Consider the following 25,674-nt stretch of genomic DNA (forward strand, 5'->3'; position numbering starts at 1 on the left):
TGAGTGGGTGTGTGAGTGGATGTGCGAGTAGCTATGAGGGTCTGTGAGTGGGTGTATGTGAGTGCCTATATGGTTATATGAGTGGTAGTGTGGGGGTATAATAGAGTGTGTGTAAGTGGGCCTGTAAGTGGGTGTATTTTTTGTGTGAGTAGGTGTAGTAGTGTATAATTGGGAATGTGAGCCATTTTGTGGGAGTGGGTGTGACAGTGGTTGTATGGGTCTGTGAGTGGTGTGTGAATTTCTGCATGGGTCAGTGAGTGGGTATGTGAGTGGCTGTATGGGTCTGTAGGTGGGTATGTGAGTGGTTTTGAAGGTGTGTGTCAATGGGTGTTTGGGTGGGTAGGTGTGGGTGGCTGTATGAGTTAGTGAGTGGTTGTGTGAGTTGCTGTATGGGTCTGTGATTGGGTGTGAGAGTGGTTGTGTTGGTCTGATAGAGGGTGTGTGACTGGCTATATGGGTGTGAGAGCAACCGTATGGGTCTATGCGCATGAGTGGCTGAATGGGTCTGTGAGTGCCTGTATGGGTATATTAGTGGGTGTATGTGTAGTATTGTGGGGTATAATAAAGTGTGTAAATGGGTCTGTGATTGGTTGTATTTTTTTTTAATTGGGTGCTGGATGTGTGAGTACCTTTATTAGTATATGACTGGGTGTGTGAATGGTTTTGTGAGAGGATTTGAGGGTTGAGTGAGTGTGTGATTGTTTTTATGGGTCTGAGTTGCTGTATGGGTCTGCGACTGGCTGTGAGTGGTTCTGTGGGTGACTGAGATTTTGTTGGTGTGAGTGGGTATGAGAGCAGTTGTATGGGTCTATGAGTTAGTGAATGGTATGAGTGACTATGGGTCTGTGAGTGTGTGTTAGTGCTGTTGTGTGTGGGGGTGTGAGTTGCTTTGAGGTTTGGTGTGTATCTTTATGGTCTGTGAGTGAGTGTGTGAGTCACTATGTGGGTCTGTCAGTGGGCGAGTGAGTGGGTTGTGTACGTGTGTGAGTGGGTGAGTGAGTGGTTGTATGGATCTATGTGTGCGGGTGGTTGTGTGGGGGTGTGAGTGGGGGTAAGGGTGTGTGAGTGGGGGTAAGGGTGTGTGAGTGGCTGTAAGGGTGTGTGAGAGTGGCTGCATGGGTTGATGAATGGATATTTGAGTGGCTGCATGGGTCTTAATGTACATGAGTGTCTGTATGTGGGGGTATAATAAAGTATGTGTAAGCGGGTCTGAGTGGGAGTTTTAGGTCTTTGTTTTTAATTGGGAACTGGATCCATGGATCTGTTGCGGATTTACAAGGGGGCGTGCGTGCACATCCGCACACATGGGAAAAATATTTTTGGGCCAATTTCCCTCAGCGACACCTCTATCACACCCATCAGGTCAGAGCACCTCTTCCCTGATCCCTTTTATCAGTTTACACTTTTATTTTGAGGCCCCAGGACCGTGTCCCGATAGATAAAATGGCAGCCGCAACTTTCCTGTCAGGTTGCAGCAGGCCAATCACAGCATTTCTGATGGTGCATGGATCCACGGATCCTCCAAGAGGAATCCGCATCCCTAGATATACAAATTTCTTTTTTCATTACTAACTCCAAAACAACTGAAGGGATTTACATCAAATTACAAAAAGGACTCTTTCTGGACCAAAATGGTCTCATGCAACGACATGTTCCATTATCTTTGGGAAGATAACCCTCGGGTTATGTAGAAAAAGCAGTGTTTTATCAGCATATAGAGATATTGTGCGTGGACCGTGTACCAAAGTAGTGCCCTATCCCTGTGCCTCATTGCATAGCATACAAACCAAGGGCCCTACAGATAAAGCAAACAACAGAGGCAAAAGTGGGCATCGTTGACATGTGCCTCTGTAAATAAGCCACTCACTCGAAAATATATTTTCCATTCTGATTCCAGCCAAGGGATTTGCATAAAGCAGTCTCACCCAATTTAAATACTTTGTCCTGATATCCACTGAGCATAGGGCCGTCCCTTAACAGAAATGGTCATGACAGGATAGCAAAGGCCCTTACAATGTCTAAAGAGGCCACAATTGGCCTAGATGATACCATTGGCATTTTGCTCAGAACTTAAGAGTTATCTCAGGTTTATGTGTGTTTTTCTCCTTGGATGAACCCATTTTCATCTGGGTGTATCACCCCACAAGCCATTGGAGCCAGTCTAGTAGCTAGATTCTTCCTGAGTATCTTCTAATAAGAGTTCAGGAGGGATAAATGTCTGTATGACCACACATCAGGTAGGTGACTTACACCATTTTTGCTGCTACTTTAAGTATAACATTCTTACTTACATTTGCTTTTAGTCTGTCCTCTTCATCCACTGGTCTGCTATTGCATCCGTCACATTTTAATTCTGGCCACTACAGCACAAAGCATGGAACAATCGGTCAACCCACTTTAGACACTCACTAACTTTACAGTGAGTGACTGCAGTATGCCCTTTCACAAGGAGCACCTCCACACCAAAAGTAGTTTCCTTAAGGGCTAGGAACATCTTTGGCAATGCATTGTTTTGGAACCCCAAAAAATATTTTTGCTTTTAGCTAATGTTTGTTTGTTTTTTAAGATTGACAAGGGCCCACAGCTTCTGCAACAATAAAGTTTTGCAAAAACAATGACGAAACAAAACAAACATTTATAATGCCAAAAGGTGGATGGTCATTACCCGACCTATTGGCTTTGCCAATGCTTGCTTTTAAATGAGCATTTTCTAGTTTACAATTGACTATAGTCATACTGTAAATGTCATCTCTTTTATCCGATGACTTTCTTCAATAATGTGCCTTTCCTAGTGTTGTTTACAGATAAGCAGGTTTATTAGAGATTTCTTTTCCTATCCAAGTATGAGGCCTTTTCTTTGGGTCTTGTGGCAATCAAGGGGTGCTGGGCCTTACCTTGATCGGGTAATAACGCTTCACTATAAAATGAATAGCCTAGAGACTCTCTATAGACAATTGGCTCTCTCGGGGGAAGGAGGGTGGGAAATCAAGGCTTAGGCCAGAATGTTGAGGAGCTTAGAGATGTGGAATCAGTGTGACAATAGCTAACACTACATAACTTGAATGCCAGTGAGTGATTTACTTTATAAAATAAAATGATTTAGGGGGATAAGTGGATAAGTTAAATGTTATTGTTATACAGGGTTGGAAAATGATATATGCACAATGCGGCTTGTAAGAGTCTCAGAGGAGGCTCTGAGGACGTGATCTTGTGATACCTGAAATATGCAGCTCCGCAGCACGGAGACAAGGATTGTGTAAGTTGCTGCGACATACATAAATGAAAATGTACTGTTCTTACGCAAAATGTCAATAAAAATCGATTTAAAAAAAGTAAATGATTTTAATTAGAGTATATAGTACGCTTAAAAATATAACGCACATTGAAAACATAAGTCCTACTGGGCTCAAACCAGAAAACATTCAGGGCGCAAGATAAAACTCAAAATATCTTCATAGCTCCACCATAGTACGTAGAAGCGCTCCGGTCTAAAAATAGGCTTTAGTGACGCCACAGAAGCAGGGATAATGGACCCCAAGTGCGCAATGATGCAGCAGCATGTGCAAATCTATTATGTTCTTGGAAAAAAGGCTGCAACTCCAATAAATCTTTAGAGCCTTTAAAATTATCTAGCCTAAGACTTACCCCAGAAACAATAAGAATCCCATTGACAAGGTTTTTAGGCTTCCACAACAGACATGGTAGCTAGCTTGCTGGCAACGAATGACACCAAGAGAGGTCAGAGTTCCGGACCTCAAGTCCAAAAAATATCAAGGGGCCAATCGACCCCTTGGCTTGTAATCAGGGCAAATAGAACAAGCACTCGGAAATCCAATAGGCCTCGCCTTTCACCTGACCTTTTGGCTTTGCCAATGCGTTTTGACAATGATGGTCTATAATGGACAAAAATGATAAATACTGAAAATATGTATTTGCAGATTCGAAAAAGCATCAGTAAAAAAAAGCTGTCACGGCATTATGACATAAGCATGCATGCATCATCATGCATGCAAAAAAGCATGCCTAATGACAAGGCATCCATTTCATTTTACATTTAATATACCACTCCGAGATGGCAGACGCTAAACTTGGAGGAGAATGGTTAGAAAAATACATGAGAAGAGCGGCATCCAACACATTTTTTTCTTTAAAAGAACCAATGGGAATAGGTAGAGAGCAATGCAAGAGAATGCATGGTACTGTGGGTCTGCATGCCATAAGGAGGGCGCGGGTGCAACATCAGAAGAATAAGGATAGGAGTTAAACGCTGAACAAGGAGGATTGAGGGAAGCAACAGATAAGCAAGACAGGAGAGCAATACAGAGAGCATGAGGGGGTGCTCGGATTTGAAAGGGGATTGCAGGATTTGAAAGGGGATTGCAACACACGAGGGAGAGAAAGCACGAAAACACACACTTCCATGGAGTACTGATGGAAAAAGAAAAAATTGGTTCACTAAATATAAGCAGTGGAAGAATACAAGACAACCAATTGAAAGGATGATATGGAAGCAATGCTCCAGCAGAGGCAAAAACACAAGAAAAGGTAGGAAAACAATCAAATAAGAAGCAAGCAAATGAGAATGACAAGAAAGCCAATCAAGAGTAACAATGGACTGACCCAAAGCCCAGTGTAGTGTTTGTATTGTCCACAACAGGTCTTACACAGCAGACACCTAAAAGTGGTCTATAGATGAGACCTAAAACAGTGGGCCAGATCCAACTAATTTGTCCGAGAAGGAAACACAAAAAGTTCAGGTTTCTCTCATTTCTCCCACACGCAGTTGAGTTTGTAGTGATGGAATGCCCGCATGACCTCCAACACCCACAGAGGTTCAGGGTGTTGCCTGTAGCTACTGGCTAGACAGTTGATAAATGGGACCACACCTTTAACTAGCGATAACACGGAAACGTAAGGTATGAATGATCTAGAATTAGAACAAACTTGTCTTGCCCAAGGGACGAGGTCCCATGCCAGGGATCGCATTCCTTATTTCCTAGTTCTTCTCTGGTAAAGAAAAAGGTAGGTAAACATTCCTTTCGGACACAAAGTAATTCTTTGCTAATTCATGCTCACCCTTTTTTGTCCCTTGACCCCGATGTCTCTCTTATATCCACGGGGTAACTAGACTAGGATAGCGCTGTGGCTCCAAGGCAGTCTTGTTCTGAAAGATGTCCTCTGGATGGTAATTCCAATTGGATAGGCCTTGCTTAGTCTTCATTGGGATCAGCTCCTAATGAACACAGGCAGACCTCCCTTCCATCTTCAGGTCAAGAGGCAAGCAGATTCTACAGACTAAGGCCCAGAATGGGTGAACAACTCAGGAGAGGTCCACAATCTGGGAAATCAAGACTAGCTATTGCTGACAATTCTTTTCTGGCCTACGTTTCACAACACCCCATCAGGGGTAACAAGCGCTATATAATTGCAAACCTTTTTTCTCCTCTATCCTTCTGCTATCACTCCAAATCCAAATAACTGACTAACCTATCCACCACTTAAAATGTACTTGCATGTTTCACTATACTAATTCAACACTAAACCTCTATAGGTCCCGGAGTCACCCACGCTCTGGTCACGAGCCGACTGGACTACGGAAACACCCTCTACGCGGGTACTACCGCAAAACTCCAGAAGAAACTCCAACGAATCCAAAACGCCTCAGCCAGACTCATATTAGACATCCCACGCAACGATCACATCTCTGGTCACCTTAAAGACCTCCACTGGCTACCCGTCAATAAGAGGATCACTTTCCGACTGCTTACCCACGCACACAAATCACTCTACGACATCGGCCCAGAATGCCTCAACTCACGACTGTCCTTCTACACCCCCTCCCGCCAACTACGTTCCTCCAGCCAAGCCCTCGCCACTGTACCTCGCATCAACAAGACCACCATGGGAGGCAGATCCTTTTCATACCTGGCTGCTAAAACTTGGAACTCTCTCCCCGCTTACCTTCGCCTTACCCAGAACCACCTAGCATTCAGAAAGCAACTTAAAACGTGGATTTTTGACAAGTAATTCTCCTCCTCTTCCTAAGCGCCTTGAAACCCTACGGGTATGTAGTGCGCTATATAAATCCTTTGACTTGACTTGACTTGACTACTCGCCGAAAAAAGCACTTTGACGCCTCGTCAGGGGTAGTAAGCGCTATATAAATGCAATTACAATACAATACAATACATTGTATGGATGGTAGAGTGGGCCTTGCAAAGTAGCAATTCTCCATGTGACTTTCCTAATCTGAAAGTCGTGACTGGTGGTCATGTTGCAGGTAATGTAGACAGTCATGAGGTGTGTTTGTGTGTAAACATGTCGCCCTGCAATTGGTTTGGCTGGAGATACTCAAAGGATACGAAGATGTGGCTGTCTTCTTGGATATGACTAGATTCTCTGTACTTCAGGAAGCTATATTTAATTGGGCTACCAGTAGCTCCTTAGCTACCCCTTGAAGACCCTTGGTAAAAAGGTAGCCTTGAGATTTTTCTTGAAGCACTGAAGGGAAGAAGTCTCATGAGCAGAGGGAAGCTGCGTCATAGTCTGGGGCATATGAAGAGGTTTCCCTCTTGCAGATGCAACCTTGATTTATTTTTATGTCAAGTCGAGGAGCTACATGTTACACACTTAAGACTATAAGTTTATTTGTTGAGTAGTCAAATCTATTTCAGCGGGCAGCCTTGAAAATTATCCACAGGCTTTGAAGTTGGTGCACGTTTAAAGCGTTAGCCAATGAAGTTGCTTTAGAGCTACAGTGAAGCACATTTCCCAGAGCTGGTGGTAAAGTGGCTTGCTGAAAGTAGTAAATCTTTAGCAGAAGCAATTTGACATTTTGGGGACCAATAAGTAAAGCATGACCTCCTGTTGCGGTGAGAAAGAACAGGTGCATAGACTGTAGAGCAGTAGTAGTTGGCGGGCAGAAACGTTTTATTTTGCATCGCTGGCTGATTTTGACACAGGTTGTCTGAGCTTTTTATTTCATGCAATCGTTAAAGGAGAGAGTTAAGTGTAAAATGGAAGCAATTCGTTCTACACAACCACTGCTGTATGGATGGTGTGACTTAAATCTAAGACTGAGAGCATTATACCAGTTCAAAAGGATGTGTGCTTTCCACCGGCAAGGAGAACTCAAATTAAATGGGAAAAACAGTTTCCCCTAAACAGTGCAAAAACAGAGGTCACTGTTCATGCCAGCCTAACTTTCAGAGATTTAGAAGATATATTTACTGAAAATAAACGAGTTTGTTGATATACTGGTGGAGTACCCTAATAGCTAGCAATTCAACTTTAGCTGGACAATATATGTGATCGAAATAACACAGGTTGTTAAAGACAAAACCAACAACAAAAATGGTGACATTATTTTGCCCAATTCAGGAATCAAACGTTTTGCTACTAGTCATTATTTTGTGTTTTGGAAGCATAAGGAAAACCCACAGATAATAAGGTACACGGGGTAGCTCATGTTAAAAGGAACAAAGGTCCCTCGACGAGTCATATATTCACTAATGTACTGGGGAAACAAATAATCCCAGACACTCTGTTCAACTACCAGTTAAAAGGATACATTTACTAATGAATAAAATTGAACAACAAATGTTTTGTAGTGGGAAGAACGCACCATCAGCTCACAAACAGTGAGTCAGACAATGAAATATGACAAACATTTCAAAATTGCTAGGCCACAAAATATAGATAATGAAACACTACTGCTCCTACAACAAATGATACACGATTAATGGAGTCAGTGTGTCAAAGTTGAAGATGTTTCGATCCATATATCATTAGAGGATCATCATCATGACATTCACAATCATGCCTGAGATATATTATAAGATATTAACCAAACACCTAAAATGCAGAAGGATATCACGTCTGCAGAAATGGTGCCAACCCTGGGCAGGATAGTTCTGCAATGTCAAAGAAATTCCGAATTCTTCAGTAAACCAACTAGTAGCAATAGGAAGGAAGATAATCAAGGAAAGAAATCATGAGGGTGCAGGATACATTCAAAATAGGCCATTGTGCGTCAGGAAAAACCTTGTAGGAAAAACACTAATAATTATTGCATCACAATATTTTTCACTATCACATTTTTATCTGTCTCTTTCTTAGGAACTACTAAAATTTCCTTTAACAGATCACAAAGGTAACACATTGAGTTAATATTGTAAATCTGTGCACTCCTTCAGGTAACAATCCTACTCAATCTCCTGCTTGTCTTGGACTCTTTCGCAACAAAGCCTTGGCACATCTTCAAGAAATACGTTTAAATCCATACTAGTCACCTCTATAAAATTTTACAACATTGTCAGTGTACGCCCAGGATAAGACATCTGACTCCAAAAAGAGCCTAGTTGATCAAAAACTGCTCCTCTGAGGTGGAGCTACGCTCGCAACCAAGATGGCCGCGTAAGCTCCCGGCTCCGCCGACAGCCGCCAGTAGCTCATGAATCCTGTTATCGATCCTGAAATCGTTCCAGACTCCCGTGTGGATGAAGTGTTGCAGAGCACAAAGGTGTAATCCCGAGATTTCCATCTTCTCGAAAGAAGGAGCTACGCCGTATTTTCATTCTCGGCCTAATCCAGCATGGAAGCCGGGGCCTCGATTCCTAACCCACCCAGGTCAGAGTTAAACAACATCGGCCGCGGGACTTGGACAGCGTCCAGTCTCCCGCAGTGGAGAATATCCTGACCGGTCTGGATGGTGATACGGTGGCCAAGTGGATTTTAAGGACACGGCGGTGGGGTGCACCGGTTGCTGTGTGTGGGAGTCCGTTGCCCGAAGACCCTGCTGACCTCCTGGGGTCGACAAGCTTGGATCCTCGCTTGCAGCGACGGGGTCTAGACCGCGAGAACGACGGGTGCCCTCCATTAATGTCGAACCCGCTTGTACCTGTTGCCCTGGAGTAGTCGACCTCCGGGGCCAGAGGTCCAATCTATCGCTTTGCGAAAAGACATGGAGCGGGTTCAATGTACGCCATCGCTGCAGACCATAATGGCCGCCATTGGGGCGCTTCACTTGCAGGTCGCCGCCATCATCCACAAAATGGACGTAACAGTCGAGAGTATGTATTTGAGACCGGACCACGACTCTTCAATAGCTTTGGAACACGTCGTGTTACCCGCGATTCAGGACATGCCAGTGATAAAGGACCCCGAGCGGAAACCTGATCTGGCGTGTTTGCTCGGCTCCCAAAAAACAGCTAGCGAGCCTGAAATTATCAATAACTCTGCATATCTAATGCCGATGCCGCCCAAGATGGACACAGCCGACTTTATATTCTCGGATTATTTTATCAGTGACTATCGGTTTGATACTTCATTCTCTTTCTCCCAGTTGACTCAATCACGTTCTAGTGCCTCACTGTCGGTGGACAGGTATCTCCTTTTGGTTTATGGACTTCAAGTACTAACACGTTGGATTCGATCGCACCGCACTGACTTTCTTGAACGCTTTGATTCTCCTGTTGGGATGGCGGTTCGAGCAGAGAGAGCTCGCACGAAAAATCGGAGTGGCCAGGGTTGAGTCTGATTGTACGGGTTTGATAACACGGCTTTATTCGATACGGGACTTGTAGCCTACAATGATGCGGGAGTTGGGTGGTTTTTACAAACTCGCCCGGTTGTATTGTAATTGCTGCTTCACAGTGTCTTGACTATAATACGGGGTGGTTTGCTTCTGGCGGTGAGGGAGGGGGGCCGGGAGCATGTATGATATCTCCTCCTCCATTCTTTCCCTTCTTTTAGGATTAGTTGTGGGGCGACAGGCACGCTGCTACTGGGGTTAGGCCGTAGCCATTGCAGGGGTGCAGGGTGGGGGGAATGGGGGAGAGTTTTTTATTTTGTCCATGTTTAGTTCTATGGCCTTTTTTTCTTTCTTTTCCTCCTTTCTACAAGAGGCCGGTTGCTTATCCTGAATCGATCTCTTCACATAATCTGGGTGTCTGTTTTGGTTTTAATCATCCTGCATCGTGAGTTGGGCGAAATTCGCTGGCGTCAGCTCAACAGGGTTTTGGATCGTGTTGTTACTCTCTTGTCATATAACTGCTCATGTTGACGTCTTACTCTCCTGTATATTGATTTTATTATATTGGCCTTTTCGCCCACTCACCGTTGCAATGTATTTTACCGTAGGACACCTGATATGTGTAATATTTCCTCTTGTTTTTCTTCTTCAATAAAAATAATATATATAAAAAAAACTGCTCCTCTGTGACTCAAGAATGTCCTTACTTTGAACGTCCTAATCTTATTCATCAAACCTTTCTCTATGCAATGGACACCAAAGGCATGGTACTATAATGACGTAGCTCTTGCCCTCTGAAAGACTTCAGTTCATTAAGATAGTTTCTTCAATGCTGTAGGTCCAATATTTGCTGTATTGTCGAATTCCTCAGGGTTCCATTGTGTCACCTACTCTTTTCCAAATATGGAAAAGTAAAGGGACTTAGTTGCTACCTGCTGACTTTATCTCCAACCATCAGCATGCCGAAAACAAACAGTCCTAATAGAAGACGGCAATTCCAAAGATATCTCAACTCCAAAAGTGTATCTGGAGATGCCCGACACCTTGATGGGCACCTCTCTTTCAAGCCCAATCACCACTGAACATAATTCCTCCTACTACAAATCAACCACTAAACAACCAAAATTCCAACCTACTTAAATTACCTAGGCCCTATGCTATCAATTATAATCTACCACTGCGACCACACAAGCAGAATCTATAAAACTACACTTCACCAGCACCATCTCCATCTTTTAAGAAAAGTCAAACTCTTCATACTGAAAGAACTGTGGCGCAAGCACTGGTCCTCCAGCACATGTGTTGAGGTAACATATTACCACAAGGGCTAATAAAAATCTTCTCTTCTCCCATCAAACCTATTCTTCACTCAGCAGCACGTTTATTTGGGGGGTGACAATAACCTGATCTCATCATCTCCGTACTTTCGTTACATTTTGAAGCTCAACTTTAAAATATGCTGCTTTACACATAAAGCCTAAGACATAGAACAACTCGCCAAAAAGAAAATCTGGTGATAGCTGGTGACCCAAAACGCACAGGGAACAAACCTGCCCCTTTCTGGACCTCCCACATACTAAAAATACACAAACAATTCTAAAAAAAGCTTTCTTGTGATAAAAACCCTGACTATAGCCCGATCTACAGAACACAATCTTTCTGACAGTTAACTTACTAGCTTTTCACAAAAAACACGTACAACTCACCTTTACTCCTCCCATATAAACAACTTCTAGCAGCTTGAGCTCTACAATGCATTGCAGAGCCAAACTGTTCCCCCCGCCAGGCACTACTTCATTGCCTTTTTAATTTGCCTAGCTTTCAAATGTAACATTGGCATGTCCTAGCATTCTCTATACAGTACTTTGTTACCTTGTGTTTTTGTCGATGTTATTATAAATACTTTAATATAAAAACATTTGTTGCAAAGACATTGAACAGGGACAAATCAACAGTGTTCCCCAGCTAAAGGCTAAGTTGCTTTTCAGTGTTTTGGTCACCTGTATAAAGCAGCCCTCAATGCAGCACAGTGTAAAATACCCTAAGTCTGAAGTTAAGAACATCTTCTCCCATACATATAAACACAGAAAACCTCTAAAACAGGAATACATTGAAATGTGTTTAACAATGTAGTACAAACTCTTAGGAACTATGAAGTCAACTGTACCGGCAGTCAGTAGCTTTGGGTGGGAGAATATAAGGGAATAGAAGCTCAGTGAGTTTTCTGAGGTAGTGCAATTCATCTCTCCGACTTCTCACAGCCACGTGAAGGTCTGGTCCATACTCTTCTAATGCAGCCTGCTGGAGATATTCTGCATTTTTTACTGAAAAAATGTACATCGCTATTTATTTAAAATACACATATACACGGGTCTAATTTATACATATTGAAAAATTACATTGACATTCTTTACATTGATTCCTAAATATAAATCTGCTAAGACATACAGATGTTTTTGGAATGGCATGTTGGCAGACAACAGAATAAATGTTCCTATTTGGAAAAATATATACCTTTTTTGATCTTCATCCTCCAAGACTAGAACATATGCCCTACACACTGTCCGACACCCGACATTTCTGTAACAGAAATTTTACGGTAGCACTGAGATGCAGAGTGCAAGAGTATACACTGGAGGTTGCTCAGTGAAATTGTTCTAAACGTATAAAACAAATATAGGGTGCACGACACCGCGGACGGCATGCCTTCAAACAAGGACTAGGGTCACAATCTAAATAAGGACACTCCCCCTGGAAAATCTAGCTTATCAAACTTCAGAGGACTGCAGGAGAAGGGTACGCCACCTTGTGCTTCTTCCCTCACGCTGTCTTGGCCAGTATTACAAAGGTGTCCATGTCTTGCTGGATGTTCTATGGCCATGGTAAACAAATGGCACCAGCAATAAAACAATCCTTCCAAGGAGACAACATCAAGTGACAAGAAGGTGATCCCCTTTTCCTCCTAATCAGTTCTTTTAGATGCAGCATCAATGGTGCATACGCTAACATTTGTGTTAGAACATAATCACGAAAACCCATCAGCTGCCACAGTATATATACTTATTAAGGCTTCATTCAGATAAGTGAACAGCCATGTTTCTGTACATTCATGATAAAGAGGCAAAATATTTTTCACAATTTGTGAAAAATCATGGTTTTAATAATGCATAGCTTCATTACAGATGAATGAATGATTTTGCACTTCAAAAGAATTTATGTCACTTTAAAGAGTACTTAATGAACAAGTTAATTTCCTTCGGTAACGCCTTATCTGGTAGAGACTATACAGCCGCAGATTCCTTACCTTTGAATTATCCCCAGGCATCAGACTGGGTCCGAAAAAGTTTTGTGAGCAGTACCCTGCGCAGCGGTAGGTGGCATTATTCGGCTCTGCGTGGCGTCATCTGCCAGAAGCAAAATTTGCAATAACTATATAGGTGTCACCTAGACACGCTGACGTCAGTTACTTTTTGTGACTTTCCTCGCCAGAAGGGCAAAGCCACAAAATACACTAACCACTAGTGTGGAAAACTAGCGCCCTTAAAGCGGAGACACCATGTCCCTAGAAATCTGTTCACAGAGCGGGCAGGAAGGATGGAGCAGTAAGGAATATGCGGATAGATAGTCTATCAGATAAGGCAAACTCAAAGGTAAGTAACCTGTTCATATGATAGAGACTTCCAGCCGCAGATGTATTACTTTAGAATAGATTCCCATGCAATACCTCCCCGGAGGTGGGTCTGCGGACCAATTTCACACAAGAAAGTCCTGAAGGACTGAAAGGGCAAAGTGCTCATCCCTACAGACCTGACTATCCAGACAGTAATGTTTAGCAAATGTGTGCAATGGGGCCAATGTTGCTGCCTGGCAGATGGCCAGGACCGGAACTCCGTGTGCTAATGTGGTGGTAGCAGCTTCTACTCTGGTGGAAAAAGCAAGTAAACCCTCAGGGGGTTGATTTTTAGACAATGCATAGCAGAGTTTGATACAGAATATGATCCATTGAGAGATGGTCCTTTGCTGTTTAGCCTTGCCCTTCTTCGCTCCAAGATACCCAACAAAGAGCTCGCTATCCGCCCGGAAAGCTTGTGTGCAGTCAAGATAGAACAGCGCTCTTTTTGGGTCCAGACAGTAGAGGTGCTCCTTTTCCTTGAAAGGATGAGACAGAGCTTAAAAAGTAGGCAGAATGAGGATTTGGAAAGAAGGAAGCCCTCGCATGTAGCAGAACAGCATGCCACAATATTTGCCCAACGACAGGCATTAACAGTCTTGGGAGAGGGATGCCTGGCTGTCAAGATAACATTACAGACTTCGGGCAGAAGGTTGAAAGCGGTCACCTGTTGCTGATCAATCTCCATGCAAGAAGACAGAGCGTTGACAGGTTCGGGTGGAGAACCCTACCCTGCTGCGAGAAGACCCTCCTGAAGGGGTAGCCTGATCAGAGGACCGATACCTGACTCTTCCTGCCCAATCTGGAGCCACAAGAATAACTTGAGCCTGGTCGTTCCTGAACTTCTTGAGAACTCTGGGTAGGAGTGGTATGAGCGGAAAGGCGTACAGGAACCAGAGTTCCACTTGAGACAAAAATCGTCTCAGAGCGAGAGCCACCTTGGAAACTTCCCTGAGAAGAACTGATAACATTGCGCATTCTTGGAGGTGGCAAACAAATCTAACCAAGGCTCTCCGCACTGCTGAAAGAGACCTTGCACCACCTCTGGATTGAGACACCAATCGTGATCCGCTAGTCAACTTCCGCTGGTGTTTCGAGAGCCTGCCAGGTGCTGTACCACCAGCAAAATGGCCTGCTGTGCCAGCCATGTCCAGAGACACATGGCCTCTTGACAAAGGGTCCACGACCCCAACCCACTCTGTTTATTGCAGTACAGCATGTCTGTGAGCACCTGTATTAGCCTTCCCTGAATAGAGGGGATAAAGGCTTTCAATGCCAATTGGATCGCTCAGAGCTCCAACAGGTTGACTCCTCTGATCTCCACCTTCCCAGATGGCCATCCCATCCCAGGAGTGATGCATCTGAGACTACTGTCAAATCTAGTAGGGAGAGGGCTTTGCCACTGACCAGTGTGGGTTCGGCACGTTGCTAGTGAACCCTAGCGAATGCAGGAGGTCCGCCCTTGTCTGGCGGTGGGAGACATAGCCTGGGGTGAGCCAGCCTTTAACAGCCAATCGTCGAGTTAGGGGGAAGACTGGCACCCCTGATCTCCGCACAAGAGCTGCAACTACTGCCATCATCTTGGTGAACACCTAAGGGGTGCTGGTGAGGGCAAAAAGGAGCACAGGAAAGGCTTGTAGTCCACCATGAACTGCATGTTTTGCCTGTGGGCAGGCTGGAAGAGGATGGGAAAGTATGCGTCATGCAAGTCCAATGCTACCATCCAGTCTCCAGGGTCCAGGGCAGACAGGATCGAAGCATCTTGTGTTTCTTCTTCTAGAGGAAAAAGAGAGAGCACAGGTTGAGAATAGGACGAAGGCCTCCATACTTCTTGGCTACCAGAAAGTAGCAGGAATAGCAACCACAAACTACTTCTGGTGCCAGCACTCTCTCTATGGCTCCTTTGGTCAAAATAGCTGTCACTTCCTGGTGAAGAAGAGAAAGGTGGTCCTCCATCAGCCTTATGTAAGAAGGTGGAATGAAGGGAGATTTATTGAAAAGGAGGGAGTAGCCCCTTCGAACAATCTGCAAAACCCACATTTCCCATGTTATGGACTGCCAGAGGGGCAAATGATAGCAAATCCTGCTGCAGACTGAGTGTCCATGATAAGTGGGCAGATTGGAAGGGTTTCGAGGTTGCAGGGGAGGGGGGCGACTGACCCGACATTTGATCACCCGACCAACAGAGCTGGTAGGAACAGTAGCCACGCAGAGGCTGGTAAGCTTGCGCCCCAGGTGACTGTTGGGTGGCAAAGCTGGCGGCAGTCAATGACTGGGCATTCAGGAATATAGAGGACCCAGCCTACCAAATAGACTGAAGTCAAGGGAAGCAGAGGCTGTACAATAAAAAAATGAGAGAAATCGCTGCTGCTACATACTCAGTTGGTAGAGAACGTGTGGGTTGGGAGGGCAAGCTGACAGACAGGACCCCATTATGGGACAACAAGCTACTACAGAAGGTGGGGAACCTGAAAGGCTTCCACAAATGGAAACTGATAGGGATAGACTATCTCAATGACATTTGGAGGATTTGGGGAGGGGGGGTAAGCTACTGCCCTTTGATGACCTGCAGAAGGAATACGAAATGGGGTCAGCAGAACTACACAGATACTTGCAGTTGGGGCATGTGCTACACTGCCATATGCCAGAGGGGGGAACAATCTCCAGAGTTCACCCCACTTGAGGATCATTTTCTACTAGACCCAATGCCTGCTAAGGTGATCTGCTTGACCTATAAGAAAATAATGAACAACTCCCCCGACCTGCTGAGATTTCTGTGGGTGGCGTAGGAAGGAGACGTCTGCCTTATTGAGGATGATGATTTGGTGGAGGCACTTCAGAGCCCTAGAGAAATAGCCTTAAAAGCTTGCTTCCATCTAATACAACTATGGATACTACACAAATCCCATAATTCTAGGTCCTTATTACACCGTCTGGGCTAGTACAATATGGCCCTCTGTGCTAGGGGATGTAGCATGATGGGCTCCTTTTTCCACATACTTTGGAAATGTCCTGTAATTCAGCACTACTGAGGAGGGGTGGTACAGATTATGGCCAAAGTTACGGGTCTCACGGTACTGCTGGAGGCCAGATAGCTTACAATTATAATTAGAATACTTGGCCCAAATATTCAAGGGTTTGGCTAATGCTGGCAGCTGGAGTAGCTAAAAGAAACATTGCAAACACATTGGGTGTTGGTGGAACCCCCAAGCATTCAGGACAAGGAAAACCAGCAGGTGGAGCAGATGATTTATCAAAGTCGGGGCTGCAACAGAAAATTCGAGAAAAATTGGGACAAATGGGGCATGTACAGGGAAACAAAGGCCCAGCTTGGGGAGGTTGGGGGAGTGGGGGAATTAATGTCAGAATGGTGCTTGATATTGATAGTACTTGCATGTATCTACAATTACACCTATGCAAACTGTGTTATGCCTATTAGTTCTTGAAACTGTACTGATGTCATACCTCTCCATATCGAAATGCTATATTCTTCATACAAGAATGTTTCATTTAATGTGTACTGAGCAACTGCCAAATAGAAATAATTAAAAAAACTAAAACGGGTTTAATTTTTGTGTTGTGCATCTCTGGAGTGCATTTGCTGATGGAGCAGTGTGAATATTTCTCTTTCAAGAAATGGGTTAGTACTCAAGATTTAGAATATTATGTTGCTGTTTCTGATTTGCCAATGAGACCCTAACCATGATCATACCATGCTGAATTTGCAGAATCTATAATAGTTTGCGTGACTTTTGTATTAAACCCACAGAGTCTTAGGTTTCCTTTATTTCTATAGGCTCTTTCCTTTATTTACATGGGCTCTTTCCTTTATTTCTATGGGCCCTCTTTCCTTTATTTCTATGGGCTCATGCTGTTGAGCATTTTTATTTTCCACTACTGAAACTTTGTCCATGTGTTCGTAGATTTTCTATTGAGATGCTGTCAGTACGCCTTATGAGTTTAACTTTTCAGTTACCTAAAATTGCATAATTTGAGATTTGTGTTTTATGAATCTTCATTTTTATATTTGGTCCTTCATGGTGATTCATGTATTCTTCCCTGTACCAAATTTAGCAATCATTCTTTAATAAATCCATCATTTGCTCTAATTTGATGAACTAGAACTCAGTTCTTTATGCATTCATATTTTACTCTACTAATGTGTGTATTTCTCAATTGTAGAAATGTACCCCATTTGCCATGGTTACCACCCCACATTTTGTGTGACACTGATGCACCTTTGACTGAATGTGCCCTGGGTTCCTGCTAACCAGGTTCTCAGTGCCTGTGTTCTTTCCAAAAACTGTACCTTTGTTTTCACAACTGGCACACCTCTGGTTCACAAACAAGTCCCTTGTAAAAGATACCAGTGGTACCAAGATCCTTGTGACCTGAGAGGGTCTCTAAGGGCTGCACCATGTCTTATGCCACTCTAAGAGACCCCTCACCAGCCACATGCGCATTGCCACTGCAGCCTGCCTGTTGTGGTACAGATACAAGTGAAGAGTCAACCTGGCACACCTCCATGTGTGCCAGGCCTTAGGTAAGCCACCCCTACAGTAGGCCTTACAGCCCTAAGGCAGGGTGCACTATACCTAAAGTGAGGGCATAACTGCATGAGTAGATGTGCCCCAATAGTGTCTATGTCCATTTTTAGACATTATAAGTGCCAAGTGAAGCCATACGGAGTACATGGACTGGGAGCTTCTAACTACGAGTTCCAAAGCTCCATGATGGCTTCATCGAATCCCAAGATGTTTGGTACCAAACATCTCAGATTAACGAGCCCATACTGATGTCAGTGTTGGATTCATTAATAAATGCACTTACAGGGCTCCTCAGAGGTGCACCTTGAAAACCTACTAACTCACTAGTGTGTGCCTGACTGGTCTGCGCCACCTTGCCACCTCTAGACTAATTTCTGACATCCGGAGGTGGGAGGCTTTTGCTCTTGTGGGTTAGAAACAATGCCTGCTCTGGGTGAAGGTGCTTCACACCTACCCCCAATCAGGAGCAGTATTGAAAGGCGGTGAGCATCAAAGGCTTACCGTCCTTTGTTATGCTGACCAGGGCCTCTCCAGCTAGTGGAGATTCCCGCCCCTCTGACCAAGCCCCATTTTTGGCGGCAAGGATGGCGGTAAAATTAGTAAGCAGGATAGGTGTCCCCTATCAGCCAGGACCACCCCTAAGGTGCCATGAGCTAAGCTGAAGTGACTCCCTCCTTTTAAAATCCTCAATATTGTTTTGGAGGATTCTAGCCGATAGGGTTAAGGATATGCCTCCTCCCCAAAGTGAGTGGACTTAAAAGGGTGCAGTCACCCTAATGATAAGTAGCCCATTGGCTACTACCTTCTAATCCCTGTAACGCCCCTAAATGGAGTATTTAGGGGTACCCCTGAATCTTAATCCTCAGATTACTGACAACCTACAAAGAAGAGGACAAAGAAGAGACATGCAACAGCAAGGACTGAAGACATCAACTGACTTGGACCCAGCCATACCGGCCTATCTGCATCCCTCAAAGACCCTGCTAAAGAAGACCGACTCATCCCGCAGTCCGGCGACCTCCAAAACCCTTGGAAGACTGCCTTCTTTCTAAAAAATCTCCTAATCTCCTGTGGACAGCGGATCTGTCCAGAAGAAAACCAACTTTAAAGTGCTCTGCCAATGGAATCGCAAACCCAACCACCTCTGCACCTGATTCCCACGGCCCAAGTCCAAGTGTTCCACCGGTCCAGCAAAGGTTTCCCAGAAATTTAGATCAAGATTCCACCATGGGCTGACTCCTGCTGGACTACATGTTGACGCCTGCAATCTCTGCACGACAACCTCCCCAACTGTAACCAGCACGAACCCGCTTGAGTACCCAAGAACACTCCGCTCCTCCTCGGCACATATGCTGAAAGTCCCTCGAACAAAAAAGGCTAACTGGGGTGACATGTGTTTCACTATCTCTTCATCCAAACTCTGGAACACACTGCCCCTCCACATCAAAACCGCCCCAACCCTCCTTAGTTTCAGGAAGAAACTAAAAACTTGGCTCTTCCCAGCATAACTTATCACCTCAGCGATGGTTCTGTATTCTAGCGCCGAGACACCCCCGGGTATTTGCGCGCTCTAAAAATGGCACAAACATAAACATAAACACCAGTAAACTGTTTTCCGACGTGAACGGACACCGCTGCACCCAGAGCCCCTGGGCCTTGGGGAGATCAACCAACAGTGTCCCAACGATCCAGCACATCCCAACTTACCTGTGCAACTGTAGGTTCCCATCGATGGTCCTCCCGGCCTGAGTCTGTAGCCTTTTTCAAAGTTTAAAATTACCCATTGGTTTGCACTGGGCGCCTGATGCTGTGTTGGCACTCTACACCCAGCCACCCGTGTGCTGCTCAAGGTGTAAGTTTGGTGCTGCCTTGTGGCCCTGTGCTTATGTTAACTCCCGGAAACTGGGTTACCAAACCATGCTACTTACCTGCAAGAAGTACCACTTAGATGTCCTCTCTTTCTCCATTGGATAAATTGGCACCAGATTCCAAGCTTGACCTCTGCTTGCCCTCTGCACCCCACCGCCCTAGTGCCGCTGGTGGTGCAGTTTTGTGTCTACATGAACCATACCTGGTACTGATTCTTTATCCACAATCTCAATACTGTAAATTGTTTACTTACCTGCATGTTTCCTCCCATAGGATAGCATTTTGTTGTTGAAAAATGCATGGTGTCCACTTTTTACATTGAAAAGCTATAAAATAAATATGCTAAAAGTATTATTTTTTTACAAACCACTTGTGGGGAATTTAGTCATTGAGCGTGTGTAAGCATTTATTGCCTGTGTGTACAACAAATGCTGAGCACAGCCCTCTAAAAAGCCTAACTGCTCGCCCACACTACCACAAAAGAGAGCAATAGAGTTATCTACTTAAGCCTCTGTAAAGCCTCTCGGAATCCACTGGACTCTGTGCACATTATACCTTATTTTGGTATAGTATATAAAGCTTCAATCATCAATCAGAAGTGTAGTCTCCAATCGCTAGATCAACTGGAGATTTTGGTTTCGTACTTATTAGGTAGAAATCAGGGTGTTCTAAATATTGGGGTTCGGTAATGATATACACATTATATAATTTGTGACATGTTGTGAGAAAATATCACTGAGCACTTAATTTTGTCAACATATTGGATTTGAATAAACAAATATGTTTCTGGTGGAATGAAAGCAATGACTACATCCAACAACAGGAAACATTCTGTGCTCCCAACTTCCAGAAGCCAATTTCCTGCAAAACCCTACGCAGAGTAATGAGGGAACCTTAAGAGACAACGACTTAGCAAAGCTGAGCAGCGTGAGTTGAACTCATCTTGATGCCACTGATAACTCTACACCAATAATTCCCATTTTTCTTGTTTGTGTTTAATCTAGTTAAACTGACAACTAGAACAATGCCATCCATATCTAGTATTGCAGTGCGGGTAAAGGAAACCACTCTGACCACTCCACGTCGCTTTAAACACTCTATATTTGTTTCTCAACACAGTACCTTTTCTTCTCGTCTTTGCGATGATTTCTAGGTGTTTCATAGCCATTTTCAACAGTTTTCTGGTAATAATGGTAGGTCCATCCACCTTGGAAGTTGAGAAAAAAACGTAAAACAGAATCAGAGATTAAAGAATTTTTGGGGTTGCATACATGGTAGAATTTAAACAAAATAGTTAGGGGATTCCGTGCTTTAAATTATGTTTAACATATCTCCATGCTGTGCTTGAAAAGTAGTATAAAACAGTTCAACTTGTAATCTTAGTGTCAAATTAAGGAAGTATTTGCCCCCAGAAAGGACCGGATTCCTAGTGAGGCGTCCTAAGATGGAATACAAAAGAGGTAACTGAAAGCAGTTTGAAGCCCTGAGACAGAAAATGGATCCCCTCTTTTGAACTTGAGGGATCCTGTAGATTATATTCCCTTATGGCACTTTCAATCGGTGATTGTTCCACTTCACATTCTTCTTTCCATCCTTCCATTTTGCCACCCGTCTTAATATATTGTGACAAATAGAACCATAACAACTGGTGCCACAACAACACGCAAATGCACACTACACAATTTCAGAATTATTAAACATAGCTGGAAGGGAGAATGATCACACGGGAAGAAGGGAAGATAAAGGAGATAGACCAAAAGGCAAACCATACTAAAGCAAGATGTAAGATGAGGGACAAACTTGTTTATCAAAAGTATCGACACCTCAGGACATCTCCCCCAGCCATAATTAGGGCATAAATGATGCCCTAATGCCCTAACAGAATATCATTCCTAACAACTTGGAATGGCATCAAATAGTGTTTATGTATGTCATGCCTTCCTTTATCTCATGTGAAAGTAGTGCGACTCATATCTGGGAAAATGTTCTAGTCGCTCCCAGTGAATTACTCACCTTTGGAAAAAGTTGCTCTCAAAGATGTTAACACACTGAAACCTACACCACCTTTTGACAACTTACCTGCCAGAAAGAGAAGAGGAATCGCAGACTTGACAGCTGACCAGAGCATTGTCATCAACCGGCTGACAAAGGGGGTGCCATAGTCATAATGAACTTGAAAGATTATGACACCGGATGCGAAAGACAACTGGCCAACACCCAATACTACAAGAAACTCAAAACTGACCCAACAGATACTTTAACCACATGGATTAAGATCATGTTTAACAAAGCGGCTATCAATGGGTGGATCTTGAAAGATTAGGCTGATTTCCTAGTGAAAACATCTCCACGGGCTCTGTATTTCTACAACCTCCCGAAGATACAAAAGGACATACACCCCCCCTACTAGGTAGACCTAGAGCTTATCTGGGATCCGCGATCTTCTTGAACCTTTTTTTTGTGTAAACCTTTATTAGTGAACTATTGCAATTACAGACAGTGACATATCGCCATAAGAAAGAGCACAAGCAGAAGTGTAAAACAAAATATGCATTTGCATATAGATGCTGCAAAGCTAATCACCCTGCTAGAGCATTCAGGAGTGTCTGTTCAGGCGTGCTTTAGTCCATAGAGTCTAACCGCTTTCCCATCAGCTCTCTGCGCAGTTTGTGTAGTTACAGTCACCATCTAACAATAGGGGTACAACTGAGCACCCAGGAAGGAGGAGGAGCAAGGGGGGAAGATGGGGAAGAGGGGCAAACCTCTATGGCAGTGCCGAAAAAACAGTAGGAGCGCAGATGCAGGAGGGGGAACCCCCTCCACCCAGCACGCTTCGCGTCCCCATTCTTGCTTACCCGTCCACGGCAGGGGCCTGAGCCCGATCATCTCGCTGCTCTTGTAAAAATCTTCACACTGGCTCCCATATATCTAGGGGTCGCGCTTGCGTGGGCATCAAATCCCAGAATCCAGACCGTTCTGTTTGGCAGAAGGCTGCATCTTTCAACCAGTCATCCCTACGTGGCTTACGCCTGCGGCCCCAGAAAGTCGCCACACGTCTCTTCGCCAGCAGCAACATCATGATAGCAAGTCTTCTAGCTGTTAGGTACGTTTTGACATAACCTAGCAGGGCAAATCAGCAAAGAGCGCTCTATTCTGTGTCCCCGGAAGCTTGTTTCCTTTCCAGTTAAAGAATTGGCTTGGTAGTTTGGTCTGCCCTGTTCCCATGATGCACTGGGCCAGGGACAGACTAATTTGCATGTAGCCAGGTTCTGAGATGGGATGGTGCAGTGAGCTAAAAAACGATGATGGATCAAGCCCAGATCTGTTGACTGAGTAGGAGTATTATGCTTAGTTCAGATACTCTGTCCATCACCACCCCCTTTTCTGAATCTATTCTGTGTTCCAGCATTTCATCTAACACATCAAACACACACCCCCAGAAACTTGCAACCTCCCAGCACTCCCATGCAAGGTGCATGAATGTGGCCTCGGGCGCCACACATCACTCACAGCGCACCTCCGCACTCAACCCTGCCTTACACAGCCACACCGGGATTCTATAAAGTCTGTGGAGAAATTTAAAATGAATTAATCTAAGCCTATAGTTAGGCGACAGGTCCCTGGACTGTGTGCAGCAATAGGTCCTCACACCCTCCTCAAAAGTAACTCCCGGACACTCCTCACAAGCTGTCAAGGCTGGGGGCACACACAGAGGGTAGTCCAGCTGCATACTGGTGTGCAGGCGTGTTATAAGTTTACGGGGTGAGGGATTTGACAAAAATGCCTGCAAGGATGTGGAACATCTGCATGCCACCGGGAATGAGGCAAATCTCACCCGCACGGCCGCCCGCAACAGATACATCATCCTATTCAGGAGTCCTGTGTGCTCATCTCCCAAAACGGTGTCCAGGCTTATGAATACCCCATCCGGAAATGCCCAACCCATCGTATGCACCTGTAGTTTGTGCAGCCGCTGACGGTCTCCTGCCTCTGCCGCGGAGGGCAGCCCCGGGTGGCCAGTCACCAGCACTGAGGGCGCAAACAGGGAGTCCAATCCCGCCTGTCGGCGGAGCATCTGCCAAGCCCACATCGTACTGCCAACCGTGTCTATCCCAGCCCTCAGGTAGGGTGACCAACTGGCATTGGTGCAAATTCAGGACGGTGAGTGTAAAAATTCAGGACAAAGGGTCAAAATTCAGGACACAAATTCAGGACAGGAGGTCAAAATTCAGGACAAAACTTCAGGACAATTGGATAAGTTTTACAGACACATCAGAGGTCGAGCAATAGTATATAAGTAAGCCCAGCCATATCCAAACATATTCAACCACTTGCAAACCTATCCATCATGTATCCGTCCATCTATCCTTTCACTCATCCATCCTTTATCCATCCATCCACCCATCCACCCTTTCACCCTATCCATCTGTACACTCATCCATCCACTCTTCTACCCATCCATTCACTCATCCATCCAGCCATTTACCCTTTCACCCATCCAGCCATCCTTTCACTTACTCATCCATCCACCCATTCACCCTTTCAGTCATTCATCCTCCTCCCTTTCTCTCTCCATCGTCCCTTTCACTTAGCAATCCTTCCTTCCATCCATCCTTCCACCCATACATCTACTCATCCACTCATAAATCCATCCATTGACCCTATCACTCATCCATTTATCCTTTCACTCCTTCACTCATCTATTCATCCTTTAGTCCATCTACCATCCCTTTCACTCACTCATCCATCCTTACATCCACCCTTTCACTCATCTGTCCATCCATTCACCCTTGCACTTATCAATTCATCAATCCATCCATCATTTCACTCATCCATCCATCCACACACCCGCTCACTCATCCACCTTTTTACCCATCCATCCTTTCACTCATCCATCCACCCTTTTACCCATCCAGCTACCCTTCCACCCATACATCCAGCTATTTACCCTTTCTCCCTCCCATCCTTCCACCACTCACTCATCAATCCACCCATCCTCTTTTATTATCAATCTATTCAATATTTCATTCATCCATTCACCCTTTCACTAATTCATCCAGTCATCCACCCATCCCTTCACTTACTCATTCGCCCACCTTTTCATATTAATTTTGAGCTGAGCCTTTTTGAGCTGCAGGAGCCATTCCTGGACTGGGACAGAAGCCACCCAGGGCAGAGACAGGATCCACCACAGGTGGGGGGGCGAGGGACAAGAGCCATCACTGGGGGGAGGGTGGGCAGGAGGGGGACCAGGATCCACCAGGGTGGGCACAGGGGTGGGCATGCGGTATTCTAGTATCATCTTGGTCTTTTCCAGGGTGGGGTAGGGCTCCTCACCCCCTCCTGGACAAGACAATGAGAAGTCAGACTCTCTTTCCAAAGTGTTTCTTTTGCCATCCCCCACTGTGATGTACAGTACTTAAAGGAGATACTCCAAGAGAACTGATTTAACCAATTGTCCTCCATACTTTGTTAATCAGTGTGGGTACGATTGTGCCATTTCTTTATTTTATTACATTAAAGACATCATGTTTGAAGAATCGAGGTTTGTTTACAATTTAGTGACAGTAATTAAGCTGTGTGCTGTGTAGAGAACCATGTGCTGCCTCGGTGTAATCCAGACCGGTTGTAGGATGTTTGGGGCCCTGGGCAGAAAGGGAATGTCTCACACAAATTGCAGAGCCATGACACATTCAGGGCTGTTTGCATCTGAATAGATGCCCCCCTGCTCCTGAAGCTGCACCCCCTCCCTCTCAGTCACCTTCAAGCACCTCTTAACAGCTCATCAAGGGCTGGAGGTGTGAGGGGTGGGGGCTGCAGCTTCAAGAGCAGGGTGCATCTATTCAGATGCAAACAGACCTGAATGCGTCAAGTCAAGTCAAGTCAAGAAGGGAGGTGGGTGGAAGCTGTGCGGGCTTTAGGGAGGTGTGATCGGTGCCCGGGGTTAAAATTACGGACAAATGGCGTCCGTTAAAGAATCCTTCACGGACAACGGCCAGATGGCCGAAATTACGGACTGTCCGTGAAATTTACGGACGGTTGGTCACCCTACCCTC

At 44.8% G+C, this 25,674-nt stretch overlaps 1 protein-coding gene across 12 annotated transcripts in view; it reads right to left on the reverse strand.

Moving 5' to 3' along the window:
• The window catches only part of SNX14 (sorting nexin 14), a 1,106,650-nt gene that overhangs the window by 477,748 nt on the left and 603,228 nt on the right, over positions 1 to 25,674 (reverse strand). For all 12 annotated transcript variants that reach the window (XM_086926583.1, XM_086926582.1, XM_086926579.1 and 9 more), the window contains 2 exons: positions 20,741 to 20,825; positions 11,700 to 11,856 (listed from right to left, as the gene is read on the reverse strand). In XM_086926583.1, coding sequence (XP_086782709.1) covers positions 11,700 to 11,856; positions 20,741 to 20,825 — 242 coding nt within the window. The remainder of the gene's footprint in view (positions 1 to 11,699; positions 11,857 to 20,740; positions 20,826 to 25,674) is intronic.

This window comes from Lissotriton vulgaris, chromosome 6 (assembly GCF_964263255.1).
Source record: "Lissotriton vulgaris chromosome 6, aLisVul1.2, whole genome shotgun sequence".
In the NCBI taxonomy this organism is placed as follows: Eukaryota; Metazoa; Chordata; class Amphibia; order Caudata; family Salamandridae; genus Lissotriton; species Lissotriton vulgaris.